Raw genomic sequence first — 16605 nt, 5'->3', positions numbered from 1 at the left:
GAGAACCTTTTTGAATGCTAAGTTTGGGAAGTAATGTTTTTCCAAACCAACATTGCTAGGGGCCGTTTGAGCTCTATACTGGGCCCACAAACTTACTCGTGTTCAGTTCCGTTGCTTATTTTGCTTCTAAAAAGTTTGTTTACTTTAGGAAGATTTATCATATTAAGATTTTTTTAATGAATAGAGAAGCACCAGATGAAGTAAGCGAAGATTCATACAAGCACATATTTATTATCAAAGTCCTAGGAAAAGGCACGAGAAAGTACAACTATATGGGGGAGACACACCCTCACTCCTAGCGAGGAAAACTTTCCTATGAAGACTATGAAGCACATTTAGCCAAGATCATCAATCCTAACGAAGTTTTGTCATCATCGTCGTCCACTACCAGTGTGTGAGAAAGAAAGTAGTGACGAGGAGCCCTCTGAAGAATCTCAACACTTTGTTGAGATTAAACCCATATGCAAAGACTGGGATGAGGGTATTACATAGAGATGAATGTTATGGAACAAATCATATGAAATGAAGGATACTATGGTGGGATTAACTTTTTTGCCTAAGCTTATTTAGCAATAGTGGGTAAGAAGGACATAGTTTTTAGCATCTCAAATTCTAAACATTGAAGGTTCAAAGAGAAAACCGAATTCAGAAAGAAAGCTATGGAAAGAAAGAGGAATCTTCATGGTATGGATAAAGAAAAGAGAGTTTGAGAAAAACTCTATCCTGGAAAAGGCTATTTAAAGGCAAAGAACCTGAGGATCTTGCCGATGATTATGAAACATTTTGTTTTTATCTCGAGATTTGTGCATACTGAGAAATAAGTCGCTAGAAGATATGAATGGCAACCCCTTGCGAAATGTGCCAATGTAGCCTTCATCATCATTACAAGTCTTATGGCACAACATTCAAGACCACACGTTAGAATCCAAAACGGCTCCATTACTCCACCAAGAATCGAATCAACACTTGATGATGGAAGATTGAACGGTACATATTCTAACTTACTCCGAAAGGCATGGTTTTTGGGTAACAATCCATCCTCAAGGTGAGCAAGTTGCCTTTTAGATGCATAGTTAGGGGCAATTATGGGACCATGATTTTATGGGGCTGAAGCAACGCTGAAATGAAGCTACAGTGCCACTATCCCCTTGTTCTGGGGTAATGGGCAAAGTTTAGCGACTCCGCTAGATGATCATGCTTATTCCGCAAGATAAATTATCTAATCCGGGTATGGACTCAATTAGATCCTTATAAGTCTTGAAGGTCCTACAATCTAGGAATTGGCGTGCACCGCAAGTAATCACAACTCTTAAGAGGGTGCAATATCTACTTTTAAATATCCTCTAATATTTTCTTGACTTAGAACAAGGATTCTATCCTAAAAATATCTCTCTTCAAATAGTATAAATACACTCATCTCTGGTAGTACAATCTTTATACTTGAATTCTCTTGCCCACTACTTCAATCTAAAATGGTTCACTAACTTGACCGTCGAATAGTCTTCAGCCAGCACACCCTCCCACACCCTCCTCCGGCAGTTCTAAGCTTGTTTGCTGTTGTTTATTGTTATGCAGGTTGCTCGAGTTTGTGCACTTCCTTCGCATACTATGGTACGTGAATTTGGTTTCAACAATCTTAAAAATGCAAGGGCAACTTATTAAAGGCTTGTTAATCAAATTTTCAAGGAAAGGATTGGAGAGATGATGAAGGTCTATGTGGACGACATGGTCGTCAAAGTAAAGAAAAGAATGACCATTTAGCCCACCTTTAAGAGTCGTTTGATCTACTTTGGAAGTACACATGAAGTAGAATTCAGAAAATTGTACCTTTGGGGTAGCATCAGGCAAATTCTTAGGCTACCTGGTTACCAAATGCCAGATCGAAGCTAACTTGAATCAGATCAAGGCAATCATGGAGATAAAGTCAACCTTAACTATGAACAAGATACAAAGCTTAGTATTCCACATACTATACTTATAGATAATGGGTTGTAGTTTAGCAGTTTTGAAGTCACAGATTGGTGTAAAAAGCTTGGGATCCATCATCACACTTCCATTCCAAGGTACCTGCATACCAATGGGCAAGCAGAAGCTTTAAATAAAACCATTCTACAATGTTTGAAGAAAGACTTGTGAAGAAAAAACAAATGACCAAATGAGTTGTCTAGAGTCTTATAGGCATATTGTACAACAGTTCGAAAATCTCCAGGAGAAACACCATTATTCATGACTTGGTTGTTATCCAAGTCCAAGTCACCACAATGCCGAATTTTCATACCAAGGAGTGAAAGACTCTAGAAATTGCATGAATCCTCAAGCCTCGATTTTGTTGAGGAACATCGAGAATGCACCCAAGTTTGACTTTCCGTATACCAACAACAAATTCGGTCATATTACAACAAAGACATCAAACCTCGAAGCCTACAAGTTGGAGACCTGGTCCTAAGGGAAGTTTTTGAAAACACGAAAATACTAAGGGAAGGCAAACTCAGAGCAAACTAGGAAGGACCGTACAAGGTTATCAGAGTAAGGGGCAAATGAACTTACAACCTGCAAAGCATGGATGGAACTTCGATCACCAAAAGATAGAATATTGCTAAGCTTAGACGATACTACCTTTAGACACCAAATCGAACTACATGCAATTTGATTCCCCTCCCAGGGATATATATAGGTCATCCATTCTTGACTCAATTGCAATGCTGCCGTTTACGTGAAGACAAGTCTATGGAGAACTCATCTCCTTAACGCCCTGCCATAAGCTGCTTGTCAAAGATGATACATGTTGTAATACTTATGTTATATCATCTTTTCTGAACTACACCAGTGATTTGATTCTCATTCCATGAGATATGTAGGCAATCCATCTTGGATTCAATTACGCCATCTTGTCAATAACCTTATTTCTGATATTAATAAAGCACGTCTCAAGTTTGTTTATCTCGTGATCAATGTTTATCTCTTCTTTCTTTTTTCGATGATTCAGGAAATACCTTAATCACTTGAGCAGCGAACAACTTTGAAACTTGTGTAATCGCAAGTTTAAAAATTCAAAGTAATAATGTCATAGGAGCCCCTTTTAGCCCATTCTATATTGTTCGGTTAGTAGCTTAAGAGGCTCAAGCTGTAATAAGTACGGCTACGATTGGTGAGCTATGGACACGGGGACATAGCCTCCTAATTCATAAGTCTAGGGCATCGTTCGGCCTCCGAAAAGATTATAAAACTAGAAGGTTGTGGGTTATAACATTCAAACTTGGGCTCTAAGCCATTCGAGGCAATAGTTGAAAGGGTGATCCAAAATTCATCCAACTTTGAACTCCGACCATGAGTACGACTACTTCTATCCTGGACCAACATATTAAGTCAAGTATGTCCTATGACATCATGTGTTAAGTAGGTCCGAAGAGGGCATCCATGCTAGGCAATCCCTAAGAGGAATTTTATTCCAAAAAAGCTCTAATACGTGAAAAATTCTTTAGCCAAGTCAGCTAAGGTAGTCGGATCGGAAACACTCAGGTTCGACACATAAGGTCTGATAGATTGTTAATGTGTTTTCGACTCACATGCAGGCCACCAAGTCTCTAAATAACCTTTGTTTAAGATTCACTGAAGAAAAATAAGCAATTTGAACTAAGTGAAGGAATATTTGTGAAAAACATGTTCATTTAAGCAACATCAATAGCATGCAATTAACAATTAAAGGCGGAATCATGCTTGTATGCACTTAAAAACAAAACATTTACCCATGAAATTCAAAGCCTAGTAGATAGGTGAACCAAGACTCAACTCAAAACAAAGTGAGTTGAGAAATCAATACCTTTGTAGATTCCTCTTTGCATAAGCAAAGGCTAATCACCCAAAGAGAGGGCCTTCATTCCTTGCATCTTAGATCCATGGATTTGGGTGGATGAAAAGGTTTCTCCAAGTTCCCAAAATTGAGAACCTCTAATGATTCATCACCAAGGCATAATGAAGAAGAAATGAGTGACCTTGGAGGAGTTTGATTGCTAGATGATCCCTCCAAGGTGGCCTAAATTTTAGAGAGAAAGGAGAGCTTGTGTTCTCATCCTTTCCCCAAAATTTACCATATGTAAATTTTAGGCTATAAAGTCCTTTATATAATCTCTTCAAATAAGTGACCTAATGGACCAAAAGCCCTATTCTTCTAACATGGCAAGCCTATAGGGTTTATTGGGCTTTCAAGCCCTTTGTTTATTCAAGTTGTCATACAACTTGAGTTAATGGGCTTGACATTCAAATCCCATTGGGCCTTGCGGCCTAAAACTAACCCGAGGTCTTTAACGAACTTATTCGTTTGATTAATTAACATATTAATTAATCCTAGCCTTAGATAAACAATTAAACCATTTAATTATTCTTACTCATCTCCGTTGTTTCTTCAAACTCTACCTTACACGGTGAACGATCCATTAGGTTCCTTTTAGCGAGGCAGTGGGCGATTAAAACTCTTTCTAATCGATTGTGAATTGAAACTTACTTTCAATTCTCCCGTTAGTGATAATACACTTTTAGGGCTTCCACAAACCATGGTTGACGCCTAGCAGCATGTCATGGTTACCCAAGCTAATCAGAAGAGGTGGAGAACCTATTCAGTTTTAGGATTACAAATGCAATACGGTCTTTCTCTAATACAATACTCTTGACCACATTGTTTGGTTTGATAGTTTATTCATGTCTACTATCCAATGTGAGTCTTGTGCTTATATGATTACCTTGAATGTGATTTGGAACACATTCCTAAATCTCATTCATACTTTGGCCAAAGATTCTTAATCATATCATAGAATATTCTCCCTCAAACAGTTTGAAGGTTAGAGATCCCTTGTTGCGCATTCACTTGCCTCCATGGCTAAGTGGCTTAACCCCAACGATGCCATGGACACCCTCCTGATGGAGTGACTTTGACATAATCAAAGATTAAGGACCTAACCACAAGACAACTGTGATGCCTCAGGTCAAAAGACTAATTTGCATTATCCCAACCATGAGTTCTCATGTGACATGAATATGAGAACTCTTCGTTGATCGTGTTCAGTGAACTCATTCTCTATTGAGCACCTACGTACTTGTCTTGATGTCACACACACCAATGACTCGAGACTAGTCACTCTCCCTGAGAGAAGACATAGCACGTACTGATCTTAACGGACTGTCAATGCCCAATTGACAATCCTATGATTAGGAACGTTTAGGATGTGTCAACGAAAGAATGGTCTCATGAATCTAACTTCTTTAGATCGCATTCTTCCAATCACATATTCCTTGGACTTATCGTTTAAGCATATAACATTTATATGAGACGGCTCAAACAATAATGTTTGCCCTTAATATTAAACTAGATTAGTTTAACATGTGAAATGTCCATAAAGTATCATCATATGATTGGTTTTAGGGCACATTTCCAACACTAAGAAGGAAATCCTTTCTTGGCATCATGTTGTAAGTATCAAAACCCGTGATTTTGAAGTGAGGCAAGGGAGGGAGATGAAAATATTTCAACTTGTTGCAAGTACAATTCAAGAGTTTCTCACCCTTTATTGCAAGTAAATATTTCAACTCGGTGACGTTCATTAGCTAGTACGGAGAAAAAGGTTTTCTATAGGTTTAGACCTAATATTGGAATAAGATGGTACTAAGATTATCGCAACGTAAATCTTTATGATACTAATTTTAGGAGGTCACATTTTTTCTAATCAACATCACCGAGGGGGCTTCGAGCTCTGTCCTAGGCCTATGAGCTTACTTGTGTTTTGCTCCGTTACTCATTTCTCTAAAAGTTCATTTACTTTGGAAATATTTATCGGATTAAATTTATTCCATGAACAAGGAAGCAAGGGATAAAAAGTTTCGTACAAATACATGTTTATTATCAAAGTCCAACGAACAGGACAAAAAAGGTACAACTATTTTTGGAGACAAGCCCTCAAAAGTAGATTTGACAAGGATCATCAACTTTGATGAGGTCAATCGTCGCCAAAAACTATCATGAGAAAAGGTGAAGAGGGCTCTAATTGAAAAGAAACCACTCAAGAATCTCAACTTCCTCTTGAAGTTGAAACCATATGCAAAGACTAAGAGGAGGATGTGGTGTATGGGAGGGTGAGGGATGAATGTTATGGAACATGCTGTAAGAAGCAAGGGAGGCTATTATAAGATTATGGTTTATCTTTGTCTTGGCTAATTTTGCTTTACAGAGACAGATATGGTTAAAGCAGGTTTCTTGGTTGGTAATTCTAATCATCGAAAGCGAAAAAAAGAAAATTGGGTTTAGAAAGTAGGTCATGATACAGAAGAAGATTGCTTCATGGCGTAAGTTGAAGTCTAGAAGCGAAGTAAGTTGAAGTCTAGAAGTGAAGTTGGTTTGAAAAATCACAATTGTAATGGAGATATTTAAAGGTAAGGTACCAATAGATATCACCTTTGAATTTGAAGAGTTTCTCCTAGAGATTTGTGTGTTTGAAGAACGAAGCCACTTGAAGATACAAATGGCTGCCCTTTGCAAAATGTGCACACACAACTCTTTTCATCATTGCGACCTTATGACACGGGTCTCGAGACAACATGTCTGAATTCAAAACATGTTGTTTACTTTACAAAACAATTTCAGCACTGTGAAGATAGAAGAATAAACGATATGTATTCCAACTTACTCCAAAAGATATGATTTTTGGATAACTATTTGTCCTCAAGAGGAACAAGATCCTTTCAGATATATAGTTAGGGAAAATTGAAAGACCATGATTTTCCAAGGCCAGAGTTAGGCGGATTGGAATACAAAAACATCAGAAGCCCGATCATGGACTCAACAACTTCGAGTGGAGTTGAATTAACAGAGCAGCATCATTATGTTCTAGAGCAGTGGGCGAAGTTCGAATGACTTCGTTGAGCTTGACCATGCGTGTTCTGCAAGATACAGGAATCTGAAAAAGGTTTTGCTAAAAGAGGTTTTGACTTGTTTTTATGAATTCATTAATGTCATGTTTGATTTTATGTTCCCCTTGACATATTGTATGTTTCTTGTTTATAAATAAATTCTCCTCAAAGTTAAAAAAAATTGTAAAATCTATTCACTTTTTTTTATTTATATACAATATTTAATAAATGTATCCTTATTTTAATCTAAAACGCACCAATATTTGAAAATAAAAATTTATAAATGAGATGTCTTAGGTTCAAGTTCTCGTCAAAGGTGAATTTGAATCACATTATTTTAGCCCATATCGTTTATTAAAATCAAAAGGGGTACCAATATTTTAAAATAAAAAATTTTATTTTGAAAAAAGAAAAAAAAATCTAATGAGCTCAACTCAAATTTGAAAATAAAAATAAAAATTTTACTTGGTATAATCTTCACATGATTTTTAGGTAGGGTTTACTAATTTTTGTTCTTATGTTTCCTAATTAATAAATTTAAGTATAAGATTTTAGTTAACCTGAATCAAAATTTTCTTAAAAATATACTAGCATTTACCTACATACTTTATGTGTATGAACACATTTTTTAGGAAATAAGAAGGAGAAAGGGAGAGACAGAGAGAATGTGGGGTGGGGGGGGGAGTGAGAGATTTTTGTTTTTAGTTTTCTATTTTTATTTTTTTAATTTTAATTTTAAATATTATAAATTTTTTAACATTATCTGTAAGTGAGGCTTTAATAAAAAATAGTAAAATTTGGATCTATGAAATTACATTATTGTTCATCATTTTTTTTGTGTGATAGGAGATTATGTTTTTTGATTGACAAAAAATATTTCATTAATTAGTAGAGATAAAAACATATTCTTTATCAAAAACACCCAATAAATAAAGGGATGGAATCTTGATAAATTGACAGTGAAAGATATTATTATATGGATATCTATGGTTTACTCTCATCTGAATTCCTCACGTACGCAGAAAGCCATAAAGCACGAAAGGGACGAGGAGAGTGTGATAATAGTCCCATAATTGTACTTAATTATTTTAGGAGAGATCAGGATTATCTTTTTTTTAATTAACATTTCTTAATCCATTCTTGATCTCCTAAACACCCTCACTAAACTCACCCGCGTTCAAGGAAACGAAACCTCTTCCCTCTCTCTCTCTCTCCCTCTCCCTCTCCCTCTCTCCTCGCTCCCTCTGTACAGAAAACAAAGAAGCAAAAATTTCGGAAGAAATAAATAAATAAACCGAGAGTTACCCTCAAAAGAATGATTGATTACGAAAGCAGTAGTTAGGATTTAAAAGTGATTTTGTAGAGAGAGAAACTGTAAATTCAGACAAGCAGCCAACCAGAATACCTTTCCTCTTCTGAGCCAGAGAAGGAGAGAGAAAGAAGAGAGAGAGGGGGGAGGGGAGAGAGAGAGTCACATGGCATGCGAGCAACCCCTGTGGCTGTGTGTGTCCACTCCATCCACTTGATAAATACCCCTTCTTACATTCCCCACTCCGACTTTTAACTCTCTCTCTCTCTCTAAACCAGCAGCTGTAGCTTCTGCGCTCTCTTATGGCAGAACTCAGAACCTAAAACCATACCCCTTCTTTCACGATCACCCCAAAACTCAAACTATGAAACCCCACAAGTCCATTTCTCACTTCCCCTTCCCCTTCTTCGTCGTCCTCCTCCTCCTTCCTCCGCCACCCACATCCTCCTCTTCTTACACAGACGCCCAGCAACTCCTCAGCTTCAAATCCTCCCTTCCAATCCCGACACTCCTCCCCAACTGGCTCCCCAACCAAAACCCATGTTCCTTTTCTGGTATTTTCTGCAATGGAACAAGGATTTCCTCCATAGACCTCTCCTCCGTCTCTCTCGCCACAAATCTGACCGTTGTTTCCAACTTCCTCATGGCCCTTGACTCCCTTGAATCTCTCTCTCTCAAATCTGTTTCTCTCTCCGGCTCCATCTCCCTCCACTTCCCTCCCGGATCCAAGTGCAGCCCTCTCCTCACCTCCTTAGATCTGGCTCACAACTCCCTCTCCGGCCCTCTTTCCGACGTCCCCAACTTCGCCGCCGCTTGCTCCGCCTTGACCTTCCTCAACCTCTCCTCAAACTCTCTCGATTTCTCCACCATACCCTCCTCATCTGCCTTCCCCCTACGCACCCTCCAGGTTCTCGATCTTTCTTACAACAATATTACAGGCCCCAACGTCGTCCCTTGGATCTTATCCGACGGTTGCGGTAACTTGCAGAGGTTGGTTTTAAAAGGGAACAAAATCTCCGGCGATATGAGCGTTGTCTCCACCTGCAGCAAGCTGGAGCACTTGGACTTGTCCTCCAACAACTTCTCCATTTCTCTTCCTTCTTTCGGCGATTGCTCGGCTTTGGACCACCTTGACATCTCTGGCAACAAGTTTTCTGGCGACGTTGGCCGCGCTATCTCCTCCTGCAAGCAGCTCACTTTCTTGAACCTCTCGATGAACCACTTCAACGGTCCGATTCCAGTCATGCCCACCAACAGTTTGAAGTTCCTGTCCCTTGGAGGGAATGGGTTTCAAGGTATAATTCCTACGAGCTTAATGGATTCGTGTGCAGAGCTTGTGGAGCTCGATCTGTCGGCAAATAGCCTTTCGGGGTCGGTTCCTGATGCATTGAGCTCTTGTTCTTTGTTGGAGTCGCTGGACATATCCGGCAATAACTTTTCCAGTGAGTTGCCCGTTGAGATTTTGATGAAGCTCGCCAACTTAAAGGCTGTGTCGCTTTCTTTCAACAATTTCTATGGTACTCTGCCCGATTCTCTGTCTAAGCTCGCCACATTGGAGAGTTTGGATCTCAGCTCAAACAACTTTTCTGGGTCAATCCCAGCTGGGCTGTGCGGGGATCCTGGCAACAGCTGGAAGGAGCTGTACCTTCAGAACAATCTGTTTACCGGCACGATTCCTGCCGTCTCTGAGTAACTGTTCTACAGCTTGTTTCTCTTGATTTGAGCTTCAATTACCTCAAGGGCAACATCCCTTCGAGCTTGGGGTCATTGTCCAAGCTTTGCGATTTGATCATTTGGTTGAACCAGCTGAGTGGGGAAATCCCACAGGAGCTGATGTACCTTGGGTCGCTTGAGAATCTCATTCTGGACTTCAACGAGCTCACAGGGTCGATTCCCATCGGTCTAAGCAACTGCACCAATTTGAATTGGATTTCATTGGCAAACAACAAGTTGAGTGGTGAGGTTCCCGGGTGGATTGGGAAGCTTCCAAATCTAGCAATACTCAAGCTCAGTAACAACTCATTCTCTGGTAGTATTCCCCCAGAGCTCGGTGACTGTAAGAGCTTGATATGGTTGGATCTCAATACCAACATGTTGAATGGCACAATCCCTCCTGCGCTTTTCAAGCAATCCGGAAACATTGCAGTGAATTTTGTTGCTTCCAAAACGTATGTTTATATCAAGAATGATGGTAGCAAGGAGTGCCATGGAGCAGGAAATTTGCTCGAGTTTGCGGGGATCAGAACTCAGGCAGCTGAACAGGATTTCGACAAGAAATCCCTGCAACTTCACTAGAGTATACAGTGGTAATCTCCAACTAACGTTTAACCATAACGTTTCTATGATTTTCCTTGACCTTTCGCATAACTCCTTGTCCGGTAGCATTCCCAAAGAGATTGGGAGCATGCACTATCTCTATATTTTGAATTTGGGCGATAACAATATATCTGGGTCAATCCCTCAAGAGCTTGGAAAATTGACCGGGCTTAACATTCTTGATCTCTCTAGCAATAGCCTCGTGGGGACTATTCCACCGGCTCTGAGTGGCCTTACCTTGCTGATGGAGATTGATCTTTCAAACAACCTTTTGTCTGGAATGATTCCAGAGTCGGGTCAGTTTTTGACGTTCCCTGCCAACAGTTTCGCCAACAATTCTCGCCTCTGTGGCTATCCATTGGCTTCGTGTGGGGGGGCTTTGGGGCCAATTGCAAATACACATCAAAAGTCCCATCGACGACAAGCATCCCTGGCAGGCAGTGTGGCAACGGGGTTACTCATCGCACTTTTCTGCATCTTTGGTTTGCTTATTGTTGCCATTGAAACCAAGAAAAGGCGAAAAAAGAAGGAAACAGCCCTTGATGTTTATATTGACAGTTGTAACCAATCAGGAACTGCCAATGGCTGGAAGCTAACCTGGTGCCCGGGAAGCATTAAGCATCAACCTTTCGACATTTGAGAAGCCCCTTCAAAAGCTCACTTTTGCAGATCTTCTCAAGGCCACCAATGGTTTCCATGATGACAGCCTTATTGGCTCGGGTGGTTTTGGTGATGTATACAAGGCCCAGTTGAAAGATGGCAGCACTGTAGCCATAAAGAAACTAATACATATCAGCGGACAGGGTGATCGTGAATTCACTGCTGAAATGGAAACAATAGGGAAGATCAAGCACGGGAACCTTGTACCCCTCCTTGGATACTGCAAAGTAGGAGAAGAACGGCTTTTGGTTTATGAGTACATGAAATATGGAAGCTTAGATGATGTTTTACATGAACCGAAGAAAGCTGGCATCAAGTTAAACTGGGCTGCAAGGAGGAAGATTGCCATTGGGTCCGCGAGGGGACTGGCCTTTCTTCACCACAATTGTGTCCCACACATCATTCACAGGGATATGAAATCGAGCAACGTGCTGGTTGATGAAAATTTGGAAGCCAGAGTCTCCGATTTTGGAATGGCAAGGCTTATGAGTACAATGGACACCCATTTGAGTGTGAGCACTCTTGCAGGCACCCCTGGTTATGTCCCTCCTGAATACTACCAGAGCTTTAGGTGCTCCACGAAAGGCGATGTTTATAGTTATGGAGTAGTATTGCTTGAGCTGCTAACAGGAAAACGTCCTACAGATTCAGCAGATTTTGGCGACAATAATCTCGTGGGTTGGGTAAAACAACACGCTAAATTGAAAATAAGTGATGTTTTTGATCCGGAGCTCATGAAAGAGGACGTGAGCCTTGAAATTGAGCTTTTACAGCACTTGAAGGTAGCTTGTGCTTGTTTGGACGATAGGCCATGGCGGCGTCCAACAATGATCGAAGTGATGGCAATGTTCAAGGAAATTCAAGCAGGGTCTGGGATGGACTCCCAATCAACCATAGCCACCGAGGTCGGAGGTTTTGGCGTGGTTGAAATGGTAGAGATGAGCATAAAAGAAGTCCCAGAAAGCAAGCAGTAGGCCGGAAAAGGAAAACAGCCGATTTTTCAAGAGAAATCCCAATTTCGTTTCCCTCTTGTTTACAAGTTGAAAGTGCATTGGAATTGGATGGAGCTGCTGCCTTTTCTCTGCCATTTAATGTATGTATGTAATTGCAATGTTGTTATTTATACAATAGAGAGAGAGAGAGAGAGAGAGATAAGGGTGCTCGTTGTTTTAACTTCTTGTTATAAATGTGTACATAAACAGCTGCAGTTGTTGATTCGTTCAGTTGTCATGCTGCTTTTGCTTAAATTTGCTTCCCAGGACTTATTGTGAATAAATTTAGATAGGAGAGAAAATCCTCCTCCAAATCCATGCCTATAATTTTAGGCCACAAACTATTGTCCCTAATTCATTTGGCCGTACATTGAGAATTAAGAAGTGAAAATTATATGTGGATAGTACTATCTTTATTATTAATCGAGCTCGTGTCAAAATTAAGTTTTATAATAGTCCTTTAACACTTGCCAATTTACCCACTTTACGATTTAAATCTATTTTCACTTAGTGTTACAGTCTAGTAGTCTTTTTTTTCACTTGTAAATGAGAGGTTTTAAGTTCGATTCTCATTAAAGGCAAATTTGAACCACGCTATTGCTAGTTTAGTGTGAGACTAAGTCCATCCCCTCTCTTTTAGTATAGATATATCGTTTGTTAAAAATAAAAAAAATAAAAAAAATTCAAAACTATTATATTCAATTTTTCTTCAATTTAAGTAATGTGATATGCATAAGGTATGCTTTCAAGAGTAGACTAGTATTTTAGAGAGTAGATTGGTAATTTAAGTCCAAAATGAGGAAGAAGAAAAAACAATCAAACTTAAACATGTGGCACATATTAGAGTGTGACTTTAATGCTTCATCCCTCAATGTTAATAACGTTTAGCAGCTAATTTTGATTTCTTCAACTATTAAATTTTATAATTTCAACATTAACCATTTATTGTTAGTACCACTTGCTGCGTTTGGTACGTAATATTGAATAAAAATGAACGTACCAATGGAAATTAGACCTGACAATTTTTTACACGACCCGTTAACACGACACGTAAACGACACGAAAATAACGGGTTTCGGGTCAACACGATAACTAATCGGGTCACACGATAATAACCCGTTAATAACGGGTCCTTAACAGGTTTACACGAGAGTGACACGCGGGTAATTTGTTTCGACACGATAAGAAAAATGCTATTTTGATGATTTTAATTTTTTAAACTACTAAAAAAAACCTACTATAAAATGCAATAGATATAATGAATATGTATATATTGTTTATTAATTATTATTCTATATAAACTTTAAATTTTAAGTTTTATTTATTTATTTATTTTTATAGTATATTATAGGCAAAGATTGAGATTAAAAATCATAAAACACATTAAAAATAAAAATATCAAGTAATATAAAAATACCAAACACATAAAAAAATTATAATAATTAATTTCCCGCCTAATATTTCAAAAGTTTCATCCATTTTCCGCCTAATGTTTGGGAAATTTTGCAGCCTATATCCATCCATTTCCCGCCTAATATTTAACCCAAAGAAACTCTAAGTGTTAGTTAATGCATCGTTTTGATGGGATACGCATCCTATGAAACAAATTTCAATGATCCAACCGTCAAACTTATTTATGTATGCTTCGAGATTGCATACGCCAAAATTTGCAAAAAAAAAAATTCAGAAATCAAGAAATGAGACAAAACTTTTCAACGGTTATAAACGAAAAATCACGATTTAACGGTTATTTTAACTCTAATTTTGATGATTTTTTACAGCTACACTCCTTGACCCTATAAGAATACAATGAATGAATTCGATCTTCAATTTAAAATATTTACACTAGTGGATATCACAAAATCTTATGTTATACTTGATGAAAATATAAATAAACTCTTTAGTGTTAGTGAATCTATCGTTTTGATGGGATACGCATCCTACAAAACTAATGTCAACTATCCAACCGTCAAACTTATTTATATATGCTTCAAGATCTCATACACTAAAAATTGAAAAAAAACAAACATTCAGAGATCAAGTAATGAGACAAAACTTTTCGATAGTTATAAATGAAAAATCACGATTTAACGGTTATTTTAACTCCGATTTTGATGATTTTTTACAGTTACACTCCTTGACCCTATATGAATACAATGAATGAATTCGATCTTCAATTTAAAATATTTACACTAGTGGATACCACAAAATCTCATGTTATACTTGATGAAAATATAAATAAACTCTTTAAGTGTTAGTGAATCTATCGTTTTGATGGGATATGCATCCTACGAAACTAATTTCAACGATCCAACCGTCAAACTTGTTTATATATGCTTCGAGATCGCATACGCCAAAAATTGCAAAAAACAAACATTCAGAGATCAAGTAAAGAGACAAAACTTTTCAACGGTTATAAACGAAAAATCACGATTTAACGGTTATTTTAACTTCGATTTTGATGATTTTTTACAGCTACACTTCTTGACCCTATATGAATACAATGAATGAATTCGATCTTCAATTTAAAATATTTACACTAGTGGATACCACAAAATCTTATGTTATACTTGATGAAAATATAAATAAACTCTTAAATGTTAGTTAATCTATCGTTTTGATGGGATACGCATCCTACAAAACTAATTTCAACGATCCAGCCGTCAAACTTATTTATATATGCTTCGAGATCGCATACGCCAAAAATTGCAAAGAACAAACATTTAGAGATCAAGTAACGAGACAAAACTTTTCAACGGCTATAAACGAAAAATCACGATTTAACGGTAATTTTAACTCTGATTTTGATGATTTTTTACAGCTACACTCCTTGACCCTATAAGAATACAATGAATGAATTCGATCTTCAATTTAAAATATTTACACTAGTGGATACCACAAAATCTTATGTTATACTTGATGAAAATATAAATAAACTCTCTAGTATTAATGAATCTATCGTTTTGATGGGATACACATCCTACAAAACTAATGTCAACTATCCAACCGTCAAACTTGTTTATATATGCTTCAAGATCTCATACACTAAAAATTGAAAAAAACAAACATTCAGAGATCAAGTAACGAGACAAAACGTTTCGGCGGTTATAAACGAAAAATCACGATTTAACGGTTCTTTTAACTCTGATTTTGATGATTTTTTTACAGTTACACTCCTTGATCCTATATGAATACAATGAACTAATTTGATCGTCAATTTAAAATATTTACAGAAGTGGATATATACCACAAAATCTTATGTCATGATGATTTATGAAAATTGAGGATTTTGTAAAAGGAATAACATGTAAGCTATGAGTTCCATTAGCAAAGTTACATGGTTGTTTAGATTTTTAAAACCCTCAAAATCTCATGAATAATGTTATTTATTTGAGTGAAAAATTAATAAAATTAATAATAATTATTGTAGAAATGTGAAAAATGTAATCACTCGTAATGAAAAGCTTTACAACTTTCATTAAGGGGTCAACTCCGAAATTTAGTATGCATATACTAATTTAGTATTGTGTTTTATATTTTTTTGGGTCAAATTATGTTTTTCATTTTCATTTTTATTGATTTAAAATATATTTTTCTTAACGGGTAACGGGTCGGGTCATATTACCTGAAAATATTAACGGGTTGATTTCGGGTCGGGTCATATTACCCGTTTACTTTAACAGGTATTACACGACACGACCCGTTAAGCTATCGGGTATGACACGAAAACGACACGAACACGAGAAACACGACACGAATGCCAGGTCTAATGGAAATGGTCAGATCTAAAAACATAGAATGCCAAAAACGATCCTTCATTGCATGATCTGTGGTTCTGGACCATTTAATTTCACTTGAATTTGAAGACTGTTTGTGCAGAACAGAAGCTCTTCCTTTCACCATTCACATCTGTGTGTGGACCATTGCCCATAACTAAGTGTCGACAGACTCGACGCTTGGAATTGGATTCAACGTTTCCTTCCTTGCCTTTTCCAAAAACCAATTTTAATACATAAAACAATTAAAATTTGTCTCTTTTTTGTCGACAATGTGCAATGGTGCACCACACGTGCTCACGGTCCAGAAGATTATAATTTTCGCTTCCAGCTGGGAACACGTGCTTCTCTATTTTATGCTTCGTTGAAAACCCTACCACCCCTAGAAACTAACAAATCAAACAATTAATTGGTGCTTTGATCAACATTATCAACTTGTTATGTGAGATCTTGACTTGGAACAGAGCCCCATGCCCCCACCACCCTGTCGAGTAAAAAATAATCGAAAAATTATGCAGTTTGACGTGTGGTCTTTAACTTGCAAGAGATGAGAATGTGTTTATTAAATTGACAAGACCCAAATTTGTTTCAAGTGCAATACAACTTTCAACAAGTTTCACTTTCGCTTTGTTGGTGGCTCCGCTGCTTTTGCACC

General features: G+C 37.8%; 1 protein-coding gene across 1 annotated transcript; it reads left to right on the top strand.

The window, feature by feature from the left end:
* The first annotated feature begins 8083 nt into the window (after positions 1–8083).
* On the top strand, positions 8084–12399 carry LOC103945246 (systemin receptor SR160-like). Its single transcript, XM_009355786.3, is given in 5 exon segments — positions 8084–9884; positions 9886–9906; positions 9908–10456; positions 10458–11120; positions 11122–12399. Coding segments are annotated over 5 exon segments (3582 nt in total). The 5' UTR covers positions 8084–8570; the 3' UTR covers positions 12157–12399.
* Positions 12400–16605: the final 4206 nt, after the last annotated feature.

This window comes from the organism of the source record quoted next, unplaced genomic scaffold, assembly GCF_019419815.1.
Source record: "Pyrus x bretschneideri cultivar Hongxiangsu unplaced genomic scaffold, Pyrus_bretschneideri_v1 Contig56, whole genome shotgun sequence".
Lineage (NCBI taxonomy): Eukaryota > Viridiplantae > Streptophyta > Magnoliopsida > Rosales > Rosaceae > Pyrus > Pyrus x bretschneideri.
The sequence above is the reverse complement of the archived record's forward strand: the minus strand, read 5'-3'. Positions and strand labels throughout refer to the sequence as shown.